Source organism: Corylus avellana, chromosome 10 (genome assembly GCF_965113065.1).
Source record: "Corylus avellana chromosome 10, dhCorAvel1.hap1.2, whole genome shotgun sequence".
In the NCBI taxonomy this organism is placed as follows: domain Eukaryota; kingdom Viridiplantae; phylum Streptophyta; class Magnoliopsida; order Fagales; family Betulaceae; genus Corylus; species Corylus avellana.
Window position 1 is genome coordinate 1,203,697 of NC_142499.1, and position 13,686 is coordinate 1,217,382.

At 35.9% G+C, this 13,686-nt stretch overlaps 2 protein-coding genes across 2 annotated transcripts; one reads left to right on the top strand and one right to left on the bottom strand.

The window, feature by feature from the left end:
• Positions 1 to 1,054: 1,054 nt before the first annotated feature.
• Positions 1,055 to 4,100, top strand: LOC132191716 (fructose-bisphosphate aldolase 6, cytosolic). The gene is made up of 3 exons (XM_059606809.2): positions 1,055 to 1,247; positions 2,520 to 2,747; positions 3,022 to 4,100. The coding sequence occupies exons 1-3, from the start codon at positions 1,220 to 1,222 to the stop codon at positions 3,840 to 3,842; spliced, it is 1,077 nt and encodes a 358-aa protein (XP_059462792.1). The 5' UTR covers positions 1,055 to 1,219; the 3' UTR covers positions 3,843 to 4,100.
• Positions 4,101 to 9,568: 5,468 nt separating this feature from the next.
• PTL (Duplicated homeodomain-like superfamily protein) lies at positions 9,569 to 12,638 on the bottom strand. Its single transcript, XM_059606851.2, has 2 exons — positions 12,050 to 12,638; positions 9,569 to 11,172 (listed from the first exon to the last, which is right to left on the bottom strand). Exons 1-2 carry the CDS (start codon positions 12,481 to 12,483, stop codon positions 9,918 to 9,920), a joined length of 1,689 nt encoding a protein of 562 aa, XP_059462834.2. The 5' UTR covers positions 12,484 to 12,638; the 3' UTR covers positions 9,569 to 9,917.
• Between the last annotated feature and the right edge of the window lie 1,048 nt (positions 12,639 to 13,686).

Genomic DNA, 13,686 nt, shown 5'->3' on the forward strand with positions numbered 1-13,686 from the left:
GGTTGGCTGGTTTTTCCTTTACCACGGTTTGACCCTTCCTACCCACCTAATTATCACGGAAGTGGTTTTGGGAAACTTTTAGGAACGCCAACCGGACTCTAGAAACAAGAAGAAACGCCCACCAGTTGCCTTTTACGGCCAGCATTTTTCTTGCTTACCAGTTTTACCCTTCCTTTATTGTACATTTTCTTGAGCCCCAAGCCTAGGGTCTCCAGAGCCCAATATGAACATCTATCGTTTGAAGGATTTCCCAAGAAAAGAAAAACGGGAAGGAGATTGATTTTTCTCAACCTTCAAGAAAAATACAAATACCCTTTCAAAAAAAGAAAAAAAGAAAAAAAGAAAAGAAAAAACAAATACAAAATTATTTTTAATAGTGAGAAATATATATATATATATATATATATATATATATATATATATATATGGAGTTTATATTTGAAACAAATATTTTGATGGGATCCATTTAAAAAATTATTTGACTATTTTTTGAGAGTAGTAGTATATGCTACTTACTTGATCGTGTCAATCTACCATTGGATCAATTAAATTATTTTTAAGGTAAACCAACATTGTCAAGTCATTATAGTAAGCTATTTAATGAGATATTAGTATGGTACACAATATTACTCATTTGTTTCTTGTAATATGACCAAATTACTCGATTGGCTCAATTTGTAACATTAGGAAAACCCTCTAATTTAACCTTATTGCTTACCAGTTACATTCATACAAGAATTTGTCAATAAATATTATTAAAGGTATTACAATTTTTATTATAAAATATTTACAAATTAATGTAATAGTTTCTTTCGACCCACATTTATCATGTAAATTACTAAATAACAAATCATATAACACTCGATTTCATAAAAATTGTAATGTGGTTGCACTAAAAATTTGTAGTGACCAAACAATTTTCTTTGTAAAAAATGCTCCACAAATACATCATCTAACCCGGTTGGGCCCTTGAAGAGAGCACTTCGCAACAACTGGCCCAAGGACAAAACCGTGAAAACAGCGTCGTTATCTCCAACGTTGCTTGCGGAAAAAGCCAACCACGGGTAGCAACGATACCGATACCTACTTACCTTTCTTTGCTTCTCCTAAATAAAAACCCTAACCCCCCACACTTTCATTCCTGTCTTCGTCTCTATCTCTATACACTCACCTCTCGCTCTCTCGCAGAACACGCACTTTCAGTCTGTTTTTATCGAAAATGTCGGCTTTCAAGGGCAAATACCATGGTAGCTTTTTTTGTTTTTCCTCGTTTCCTCGTATTTGCTTCGTATATGTTTGGTTTATCACTTGCTTTGCATAGATCTGGAAATTGTGTTCGGTGCTATCAGTTTTTTTGGGTCAGTAATTGATGCAGATACGCTGTGTGCGTTTAGTAATCGTTAATCAACGCTTGTTAATTAAAACCCCTTTTGTTGCCGATTAATCTAGATCTGGATCTTTCCCAGTTGATCTCAAGGCGCTAATAGCCCAGATCCGTTTGTGAAAATTGAAAGTGTTTTTTTTTTTGGGTTTTTGTTGTTTTTTTTTTTTTTTTTTTTTTAAATTTTTGTTTATATATATATTTTAATTTAATTTTTTTTGTGAGATCTTCCATATGCTAGGCTTTTTGTTAGTAAGTGATGAATCGAATATGGACTATGAATCAGAGAAGTATAGTTTTGTTTTTACATCTCTTAGTCAAGCTTAAAAGAATAAACCCTACATGAAAACTATGGTTCGGATTTGGTATTTGTTTATATCAAATGTGAGATCTATTATTTTTGAAATTATGGGGTTTTGGATCACTACGAATAAGCCAAAAACCTCTGTTGTTCGAGATATATTTCATGTTATAATCCTCAATTTTCTTATAGACCTGTTTGTCCATAAATATTGGTAATTTTTTGAGTTGTATATCCCTTGAGAAGTTTTCGTTTGAAATCTAGAATTGCTGATTTTTATAGATTGAAGGAAAAATTGTTGGGGCCAATATAGTTTCTATAGTATGGAATGATCCTAGTTCTTTTTGTATCTCTAGATAGGTTTGTAATTTAAAGGTTTAAATTTGATCTTGTCTACTTTCATGCCTCTACAGTTAAGATAGAGGTGAAATTTGAATAATTTAATAATTGTATGGATTTTGAAAATTTCACCGTCCTGTGGGCAAACAGTCATTGCATTTGGGTTATTTAGTGATGAAAGTTTTGCTGCCAACAATTTTAATGTAGCTTCTTTATTCACCAAATTTAATGTTGCATTTTTTGAAAGATCAGAATTATTAGCGGATTTGAAAATTTGTAATGAATAACTTTATCCGTGGTCATTGTGTTAACCCATAAGCATTTGCCTCTCGGTATTTCACCTTGTGATAGGGTTTTTAACAAGCATCAGGGTTTTTTATTTGGACAATTCTTGTGATTGTTTCAGTTCAGTGCATCCGTGTGACCGACAACTAAAGAATTTTCCAGAGTTGTTTATTTTGTCATAAAAATGTTTTATTAAATTTTCGTGCTTTTCAGATGAGCTCATTGCCAATGCTGCATACATTGGTACCCCTGGAAAGGGTATTCTTGCTGCTGATGAGTCCACTGGCACGATTGGCAAGCGTCTTTCAAGCATTAATGTTGAGAATGTTGAGGAGAACAGGCGAGCCCTTCGTGAGCTTCTCTTCACCACACCCGGTGCCCTCAAATACCTCAGTGGTGTAATTCTCTTTGAGGAAACCCTCTATCAGAAGACTGCCGCAGGTTTTGTGATCAATTCTGTATTGATTAATCTGAATGCTTTTAATCTTTGTTTAATATTCTTATGGTAAAAGGATATGTTGGTACTCATTTACCATCGCTGTATAGTCTAAATTGTGTCCTATTTCAGTGTCTAGGTTTTATTACAATATTTTGAAATTAATAGGTTTTGTGCAAGATTTTGAATGGCCTGTCAGATTCTTTTACTTTTTTGGGCCTTTTGGTGCTGTTTCTTTCTGCTGATAATGTAAAATCTTTACTTTATTATACCTTGCAGGTCAACCCTTTGTTGAGCTTTTGAAGGAAAATGGTGTTCTCCCTGGTATCAAGGTTGACAAGGGCACCGTTGTGCTTGCTGGAACCAATGGTGAGACCACCACCCAGGGTCTTGATGGCCTTGCACAGCGTTGCCAGAAGTACTATGAAGCTGGAGCTCGGTTTGCCAAATGGCGTGCTGTGCTCAATATTGGCGTTACTGAGCCATCTCAGCTGTCCATCAACGAAAATGCCAATGGGTTGGCCCGATATGCTATCATCTGCCAGGAGAATGGCCTGGTCCCCATCGTTGAGCCTGAGATCCTTGTCGATGGATCCCATGATATTGAGAAGTGTGCTGATGTGACCGAACGTGTCCTTGCTGCTTGCTACAAAGCTCTAAATGATCACCATGTTCTGCTTGAGGGAACTTTGTTGAAACCCAACATGGTGACCCCCGGTTCTGAGGCACCAAAGGTTGCACCAGAGGTGATTGCTGAGCACACCGTTAGGGCTCTACAGCGAACAATGCCCCCTGCTGTTCCTGCTGTTGTGTTCTTGTCTGGTGGCCAGAGTGAGGAGGAGGCAACCGTCAACCTTAATGCCATGAACAAACTCAAGGGAAAGAAGCCATGGACTCTTTCCTTCTCCTTTGGTCGGGCCCTTCAGTCGAGCACTCTCAAGGCATGGGGAGGAAAGCCAGAAAATGTTGCCAAGGCCCAGGCTGCATTCCTTGCTAGGGCAAAGGCCAACTCAGAGGCAACTCTTGGAATTTACAAGGGTGATGCAAAACTGGGTGAGGGTGCCTCGGAGAGCCTTCACGTTAAGGGCTACAAGTACTGATGAAATTTAGCTTCTAGTGGTTGTTTGTGTTTTGTTTTGGAGAGAGTTGATGGCGCTACTGGTATAAGTTTGTCCTTTGCCAGAGTACGGACTCATTTTCAACGTTCTTTTGTTTTCTCAGTTATATTAGGACGGTGGTAGTGTAATAAAGCTCGAGCATGGTGAGCTTGGGTTTTTTTGGTTGAGAACTGCCTATATTTCTCTGATCTTAAACCAAGTATTTCTGAATTATTTACTGTTGCTTCATATTACAATTTACTGAGAATGGGACTTCTAGCTCTGGTTGATTGATTTTATTTATAGCTTCTCTGATCTATTGTGGACTTTCCTCTGCAAATGACATTGCAATTCTTGAGGTTTAAGTAGGGGTCGCAAAATAGGTGGCAAAATAAGTAGCTGACATGGCCTCTGACCTGATTAATTTATATACGAATACGACTTGTTTAGTTAAATGGGTTGGCGGATCTGTCACGATTATAATATAGAAAGTAGTCAGGTAACTTGACACGACTTGTTTAACCCGTTTAAAATAACTTGGTTATATTGGGTTGCCATGATTCAACAGGATCTGCGGACTTGGTAGGTAACTCAATATGTCTTGTTAAAAAAGTTTTAAACCCTAATTTTTTTTTTTAAAAAATGTAATAATAATAATACCAATAACATTGTTAACAATAACAATGTTAATGGTAATAAACGATATACGACAGTTGTTAATTGTTGACATTGTTAACAATTAACAATGTTAATAAACCATTAACATTGTTAACAATGTTAATAAACCATTAACATTGTTAACAAGTTGTTAATTTTTAATTACTTATATAGTCTTAGTGTGCACATTCAATATACGACAGTGTTTACCCATTCAAATTTTTAATGACCTCAAGTGTGTAGTCGGATGATCTGGGCTATTTTAAGTAAATATGCTGAGCCTAATTTTGACTATTCTTTTTGGGTATCACTTAGATGTGTCTAATGCGTACTTATCTTAGGATAAATGGTAACATAGCCAATTCGGTATATATCATGTGGCTTAGGATTATTGCAATGTAATACAAGCTCAATATATGCCTAATTTGCACCCCTACAATCCAAATCCACACATTCATTATCAAAAATAGGAGGCTTAGATCAGCACATTCACAAAATTAGTAATTTTCAACTCTATACATATTAGATAATCCATTTATAATACAGCTTGGAGATTTTTTTTACTTTAAAAAAAAAAAAAAAAAAATTTAAACAACCTGCCAGACCCGGTTCGACCCCCCAAACCTGAATAGTAACCGGGTTTAGCAAGTTGACCCGTCAAATATGAAATTAACCAAGTCTTAATCGAATAAACCCGATTAAGATCTGAACCTGATAAGGCCAAACCTAATACTTATTTTTTCGTATCGTGTTCGTATCAAATTCGCAAGTTGTGTCAAAATTGCGGGCCTTAGGTTGAAGTTAGGTTTTGAGAAAAAAAAAAAAAAAAAAACAAGAAAAAAAAAAAAATTGTTCTTCAAACGGACTGTCCTACCCTGAAGGATCAGATTGATTCAATTGTTGGAAATCCGCCAACATTAGCTTGAACGGTTGGTACATGCCCATGTATATATATATAAAGAGGTGGGAGATTCCAATAAACCACAAAAAAATCAGTAATGAGACACTTATAAAAAACAAAATTTTAGTAATCAGACAATTATGATTGTTTAATATTCTTGGTCCAGCTTTCAAGAAAAGGGCCAAAAAAATCTTCTAAAGCCCAAGCTCTATTGGGCTTGAGTAGTGGACCTTTGCAAGGCCCGTAGAGGTCTACAGTTTTAATTAAATTTATGATCAAATGGACGGAGTCTCATCAATCGTATCTCTACTATTGAGTTCGTGGACTCCAATAATTTGATTCATTTTTTTAATTGTTTTTTTTTTTTTGTCTCTTTCCCAGATGGCAAATTAGCAATCAGGAGATATTTATGAGCACAACACGAGATTGAATTCATTTAGTCATTTGACTTGACGCAATGCTGCACCCTTATGCCTTAGCTAGCCTTATAGGGTAGAATAATGCACTGGATACCAAGACGTCAGAGCATGACATGGCAGGAATATGGAAAGTGTTATGACACTTGGCACTGGTCCCAGTTCTTCAGACTTCTCGCACAATATTGCCTATTGGGCCTGACCTCTGAATTACTCATTAAATAAAAGTTTAAAAAAAAAAAAAAAAACCTTTGGATATGTTTATCAACAGTTTTGAAAAGTTTTTTTTTTCTTTATCTTTTAATTTGAAAAAATTGTTGATATGATATAAATTTGAAAAGTAATTTTTGTGAGGATCCATTAAGAAAATTGTTTTAATAATTGTTTTGGAAATTTTTTTGTATTTTTAGAGGAACAAATAATAAATTTTTATTTTGACAAAATACAAACAAATGCGAAACTAACTTCTTACTTAGAAAAAAATTAAATAGAAATGTTTTGCTACTTTTTTATTATTATTGATTGCAGCTCGAGAATGTAAAGCACGAGTGTTTTTTTTTTTTTTGACATGTTCATATAAAAAAAAAAGAGGAGATTCGAACTAGTGACTTTCACTTCAACTACCCCTTGAGTGTATTTATATTCGGTTAAAGGAAAAAGTTTTAAATTGGGCCCGGCCCATAGTCATTTTTTTTTTTTTCATTCTTATATTACGACTTCGTTTCCTCAAATACGAGGCCATGAATAAACTCTCAGGAAAAACAAAAGGCATAGGTGTAACGCGGAAATCATAGGCCGACATGAAAGTTATACGATGGGCTTTGTAATTTAAGTAAAGTCATATCTCTTCTGTCTAATGAATACTAGAAATTTGGCCCAAAAAGGAAAAACATGTAATAAATAGAAGAACTCTTTGGATTCAACACCCGTAATAAATGGAATAATAATTAAAAAAAAACCCTGTAATAAATAAAACCTAAAAACAAAATTGATAAATAAATTATCTTGTTATATAATTTTTTAAATGACATACTACTCCAATTATATATAACAAAATGAAATCTTAATCGTAAATTATATCTTATTTCTTAATAGAGATATTGGATTTAGAATCCAATGATCAATAACCTTCCCTTCCTATTTATTTATTTTTCGTCATTTGTTTTTCCTTTTGTTTGTCAAGAATGCAATGATCTTAAGATCACTTATTAAATAATTGGTCAATTCGTTTGATAATGTCACGAGATCGGATGTTTGAGTGAGTAGGGTAGCGGTGTACTCATAGTTTATCCTGACAAAGAGACGGGTCATAAAATAACCATATCTTAAAGGGATTTCACATTTTTTTTTTTTTAAAAAAAAAGAGTTAAAAATTTTAGATGAGAGAATTGATTTGATTTGATTTTTTTTTTTTTTTTCTTTTTAGGATGGTGGATGAGGCATTGATGGTTGCCGTTTATGGGCAACAATAATTAAAGCAGTAGCAGTTTTATGGTTAATTTGGGGTACATACAAAGAATGGCAAGGCACTTTTTATGTAGAGCTCAGTTAGTAGTCGCATCGATGGCATCACCAAAAAGCTCGATCCCCAGTTGAATTTGATATGTAATTTCGTTTTAAAACTGTCTCTAGGCCTTGGGACAAGGAAGCTGGGAAAGAGGGCATGCAGGGGAAGAGAGAGATATTCATATCCATAATACATATACAAAAAGCTGCAGGAAAAGAAAGGTCTGGTACTTTTGACACAGTGATAATGACTGTAATGTCTTTCTTTCTTTCTTTCCCTTCTTGTTTGGTTCGCCCTGGTGGGAAGCTTCTTTACTCCTTCCTATGGGTACGGCCAGTCCCTGTCGAGGAGTGTGATGCATGCATTGACACATTTTCTGTGGATCATAATAGACTATGCATGAAAGTGTACCATGACGCTTATTTTGGAAGAAAGAGTAAGGTTGCTGCAAACCCATCCCATCTCTCCATCCTTTTTTCTGTCCTATTGTGCTAAATATGTCTCCCCCTTTTCCTCCTCATCTTCACATTTCTAGGGATCCTTTTTTTTCTTTCTTTACGTAGACCTATTTTTATTTGATGTTATTTATATATGGTTTGATCATATCCGAGTATTCTATAATTGTTTAACTCTCGTAATCAAATAAGTAATTGTGAGAGAGCCTCGAATGAAATTTGTTTGCTCGAATATTTTCGAGAAGGTTTTAAGCCATGTAAAGAGTGCATTGGACAAGTAAGCCATTCATTTAGTGTCTTTCATTAATCTCCAAACGAGGCAATGGAAAATAGATACAGTAGTAAGCTTCTGCAAGCTGCTATTTTCATGAAAGTTCCCATCCCAAGCATTACGAATGCCATAGACCTAATTTATTTCTTGTTAAATAAATCCAATTAAACAGCTTAATTCCCATTTTTTTTTTTTAAAAAAAAAAATCCACGTATTATTGACTTCCACATTAGCTTCAAAACCACCTAGCACGAAAATCTATGCTATTTTTTTGTAGCGAATATCCACGAAGACTAGTACGCTTAACTTGTCAAAATGTAGGGATCGATATGAATAGTGATGACAAACAGATGTTAATCTCGTTTCTTTTCTCAATATTATTTGTTGAAAGTTTTGTTTTCGATTAGTAAAGCACTTAGGTTAACTTCCTTGATAATATCTCTTATTTACACATAATTGCATAAACCCTATAAATAAGATCACATAATTCCATATATAAGATAACATGTATTGCATATTTACTTGTACCAAAAACAAAACAAAAAAAAAACATTTTTCTTATACGTTGGAATTCTTTTTTCGCTTGATTGCTTAAAATCGCTCACAAGGTTGTCAATTGAAGAGCGACCACCCACGTAATGTAAATGAAGGTGATCATCAATCCGGAAATTCAAAATTCTTCTATATTTTCCCGGCCGTAAATCTACTCTAATTTGGGAATATTATCACAAACAAAGTCTATATATCCAAATTATTGTCAATCCACATAGTCTTCAAAGTTGAAATAAATAAATATATATCTCTTCCTTGTTGCTCTTAACAAAATGACTAAATAGCTCTGTTTCTGACTCAGATCTCTTGCAATGCAAGATCCTTGTTATTATCTCTACCCAGCAGAGTATGTGAGCGGAGGTTCCTACCCGAATAAGAGACTCCCTTGGGCAGGGTAATCCTGCTTAAGTAGGAGCTTCTCGCTCACAATTCTCCTGCTATTATCTCTACTCAGTAGGGTATGTAAGAGGGGATACTTATCGTAACAGGAGATTCCCTTGGGCAGGGTAACCCTGCTTAAGTAGGAGCTCCTCTCTCACAATTTTTCTGTTATTACCCCTGTCTTTTTCTCTTTAAGCAGGAAATGACAGGGGATCTGAATCCATTTTCCTGGCAATATATGCATTGTATTTGGTTGTGGTGAAAAGAATATTTTTCCACAAGAATAGTTGGAAAATAAAATTATTAATTAAACACTAGAAGACAAAGTACTTTAGACATTTTGTTCATACACTGATCATGATAATCTTTAACGTGTTAATTACTTAAGTAGCACCTCATCCTCCCTTTCCCTCTATTAGGACATGTGAAGAACATTATTATCTAAATTATAGCTATCTCACAAACACACCCAAAGACATCTACGTACTTGATTGATGTTTTTTTTTCTATGGGTGCAAAAATTAGAGAAGATCGAACATGCAGAATTTAATAAGGGTATGGAAGTGAACACAATAATAACACCAATAACAACACCATAAAAAGGGGAAATTTAGCACAAAAAAGGAAAACTTACAGAAACGTTTTGATCGATGATAATTACTCAACACTTTGAGCAATATCGCAACCTCAGTTACTCAATAAACTGATAATTAAAACACAAACCCATTATTTTAATCTCAAATATTATCCTAAATTCTAATACCTATACATAAATATCCTCAGTCAGTTCTTTCCTTACATATCGTAAAATCCAATATTTTTACCAAGAGGCCGGCATTAATTAATTTCAAATCTCTTACCTCTTTAAACGAGTCAACTACCATTCCCGCCCACCAAAGTTCCTCTCCCCCTTCTGATTACAACAACTTAACAAACGACTAGCCGTTGTGATCGCCTTTGTTGAGTTTTAGACCATAATTTTCCCACAAGTTCTCCCCATCACCCATCAAGAAGGGAAACGCGCAGCTGTCGTGCACAGAGTTTCCGGCATTGGAATTGGAAGGGGAAGAAGTACCATCATTCCCTTGTAGTCTTACCGTCTCCGGCTCCGGATCGCCGATTTCGCAGTAGCCGCCTCCTCCTCCGGCATGGTTGTAGAGGGAGGACGACTGATGGTGATCGTGACTATTCTGAAAGTAACCGCAGCTTCTTGAATTCTCCTTTCGCTTCTTGTTATTAGTCTTTCTCGGATAATTGTTAATGCTCTCCCATTTGTCTTTGTACATCAAAGCACTTCTATCGTACCCCAAACAAGCCATTTTTCCTGCTATTTCCTCCCACAGAACCTCCTCCGAACACCCGCTTTGCCGGAATCTTAAATCCAAGGATGTTCTCAATTGTATTAGCCTCGTAATCTCAGACTCAGGCCAGCTTTGGTCACCTTTCACGCCATTATTTAGTATTTCACTTCCATCCTCATTCTGGTTTTCGCTGTGGTTTTGAATTTCCGGAGCCTTTATAATTTCGCTCCCGGTTAGCTTTTGCAAAGCCTCCATTAAAGCAGAATCTCTAGCTTCAATCCAAGCACGCTCTTTAGCCCAAAATTTGTGCTCCCTCTCTATCCTGGCTGCCTCTTGCTGCCTCCATTCTTCCTCTCTTATCGTCCTCTCTTGTTCCTTCTGTTCGAGGCCTTTCATCAGCTTCTCCAACCATGCCTCTTGTTTCTCCATTAACTTCCTCATCTGAGAATCGATGAACTCCTTTATCTTCGCCTTCCAGCTTCTTCCACCTTTTCTCCTCCTCCTCATCTTCTCTATCGAATCATTCTCCGGCCCCGCCAGCGCCGCCCCGGTGCTATGATTGTTGTCGTCGGAGGAAGAGGTGTCGTAGTCAGAGGAATTAGAGAGGCTTAGGCTATCACAATGCTTTTGAGATTGAAAACCCTCTTGGTTTGCTTGAGAGGTGGTATGAAATCGTAGACTGTTTCCAGGAAAATGAGTTTCTGGGATCACTGAAGTCGCATTGCTGGTTTCTCCATAGAGGGCTTCGAGTTGTCGAAAGAACCTGTAATGCTTACCATCTTGTCTTCCAGCCTTACCTTCCTTTGTTTTCTTGTAATATTTATACAAGTTTTCAAACTTCTCCCTGCATTTCTTTCCACTTCTTTGGTACCCATGTTCCTCAGACATGATCCTGCCAAAGCCAAAGCCAAAAAAAAAAAAAAAAAAAAGGAAGAAGAAGAAAGATATGAAAGAACTAGTTAAAATTTCTATAGGAAAAGACATGAGGATAGAAGGGAACCCTAGATGGCATTGTAAAACGAATAAAAATAATATAAAATAAAATAAAACAACCCATCAAGGTTCATATGGTGTTGATCTTAGATAATGCTGCTCCTTAATCTCATATGCCTTTTTTGCTGAGTAATTACAGTTGATAATAAAGATGGATCTTTGATAGGGGAGTTCTGGCTACAAAATGCCTTTTTTATCAGATAGAATCAGTAGTGGGTACTTCAGCCACAATTTTACCACAAAAAAAAAAAAAAAAAAAAAAAAAATGTAAAACTTGCACTTAAAAGAAGGGTACACATTTTAAAAAACAGATAACGAGTCAGTACTGGAAGAGCCATTCTAACGATCAGCCATTAATTTTTCTAACTTGGAAATTGAAAGTCTCCAAATGATCGAACTTCATATATAGTCTATCCATTTTCTAACTTGAAACCGGTTTAGATAGACATAAATCCCTTCCAAAGTATTCAAATATAACAACTAAAACAGTAGGAGCAGTAATTTTTCTCTATACTCCCAAGTAACGTGGGCAAACCACTGAATCCTTCTCCTTCAATATCATCAATGTTAGAATATATGCTGATATTTGTCTGACTCATTTATTTTCTTGCCTAGATTGATCATATTCTCTTGTACGTATATGTTGATTTTATTCATCAATAAAAAGAGAGTGGGAGAGAAAGTGAGATAGCAAAAAAGTTTTAATGATAAAAGAAAAGGAGGAGGAGGAGGAAGAAGAAGAAGATGGAGGAGGAGGATTAGGGCACATAATATACCTGGAAACTTCATCCCACAAGGGACCCTTTTGATTAGCCTCTTTGAACTTAGGATCAAGGCGAGATCTGACCTCAAGAAGAGTGAGAGTCTCTTGTCTGGGCCATCTTCCGGTGCCGCCGTCGGGTCCTAAGCAGCCAGTGTCGGCCTCAAAGCCACTGAGAGAAGGAGTGGAAGCAGAAGTGGTGAGAGTAATGGTGGGAGTAGTGGCGGCAGTGGAAGCAGAATCAGAGCGGAAATCATGAAGCGCACGGGGAACCATCTCAGCCCCTACTTGACGACCCACCATCATCATGTCGTAGTGGTGGCTGGGCGGGAAGTTTCGGTGGTGGGAAGAGAAGAGCTCTGGCGGCGGTTGTGGGATGGTCGGCAAATGGGTCCTACCGTTCATGAGCTGCCTGAGATCGGGCATGCCATACTGATCCTCCATTTCCATGGGGTTTGAAATATGAGAAAAACAAAAAGAAAAAAAAGGGCTATGAAGAAAGATAAAGGTAGTGAGAGATAGAGATAGAGATAGAGAGAGAGAGAAACAGAGAGGAGCGGCAGACTCGGATCGTGTCGTCCACGAAAAAGCTCGAATTTATGCACAGGACAATGGTCCCATCTCTGTGTCTAAGTGTAAGTAATGTGTAACTCTCTCTCTCTCTCTGTCTTTTGAAATGGGTTTCCTCGTTCTGTGTAGGGTCTTTGTTTCAGTACAGTGAGGTTGAGAGTGTCTGAGATTTTTTATTTTTATTATTATTTTTTTTAAATAGAGAAATGCTAATTCTTTATCTTTTATTTATTTCTACCCATTTTTTTCTTCAGATTCACCGTTATTAAAATTGTAAGGAGTGTTTGAACAAGGAGGGCTTTGGAGATGAGAATTCGTGTTTGGATGTTAGTTCGAGTGAACGTAAACATAATATTATATAGATTAATTTTAATGTAATTTATTTAATTAAATGAATTAAGCTTTTTAATTTTAATATAATAATTTTGTATTGAATTTACGAGTCATGTCAAAAATTGTTTAGCGTATATCAATTGTCGAGTGTTAATTATATTAAAACATGAGTATTAGATAAATAAATTTATTTAATTAAATAGATTAAACTCTTTAAACCTAACCCCTATTAATTCATGTTGAGTTCTTATTAAATCCTGCTCTAAGACAATATAAAGAACATGAGAGAACAAAAGGGAACATATTCGTAATAAGGGGCCAGTGAATGAGTGACACGTGGAGAGATGCAAGATGACGAAGGGAGTGCAGAACTTATGTGCCTGGTGACGCATGGACAGTGCCTAGGATCCTGCCTTTTGACCGTCTCCCTCCGAGCGACGACAGCGTGTATGAATTAGAGGAGTATACCAACTCAGCTTCTTCATCAATAGCTCGCATAGATTTGACTTGAGTTTTATTCATTTAATAAATAAATGAATTAAACTTGCTTAATAATTTTAAATCGATTCTTGAATTAATCAAATTTAATTCGGTTTAGATTCGTGAATTGCTTATTATATATATATATATATATATATATATATATATATAAGAACTCAATTCAATTAATCCTTTTCAGCTAGCTAGCTCTTTAAATTAAAATCCATACAAATTTTTATGTGTTTAAACTTTAAATATTAGAATATACAT

Excerpts from the sequence above, each read along its gene's own strand:
- LOC132191716 (XM_059606809.2), top strand. The coding sequence starts at position 1,220 with ATGTCGGCTTTCAAGGGCAAATACCATG. Across the intron at positions 1,248-2,519 it reads TTTCAAGGGCAAATACCATG|ATGAGCTCATTGCCAATGCT; the intron begins GTAGCTTTTTTT and ends CGTGCTTTTCAG. Across the intron at positions 2,748-3,021 it reads CTATCAGAAGACTGCCGCAG|GTCAACCCTTTGTTGAGCTT; the intron begins GTTTTGTGATCA and ends TATACCTTGCAG.
- PTL (XM_059606851.2), bottom strand. The coding sequence starts at position 12,483 with ATGGAAATGGAGGATCAGTATGGCATGCCCGATCTCAGGCAGCTCATG. Across the intron at positions 11,173-12,049 it reads TTGTGGGATGAAGTTTCCAG|GATCATGTCTGAGGAACATG; the intron begins GTATATTATGTG and ends TGGCTTTGGCAG.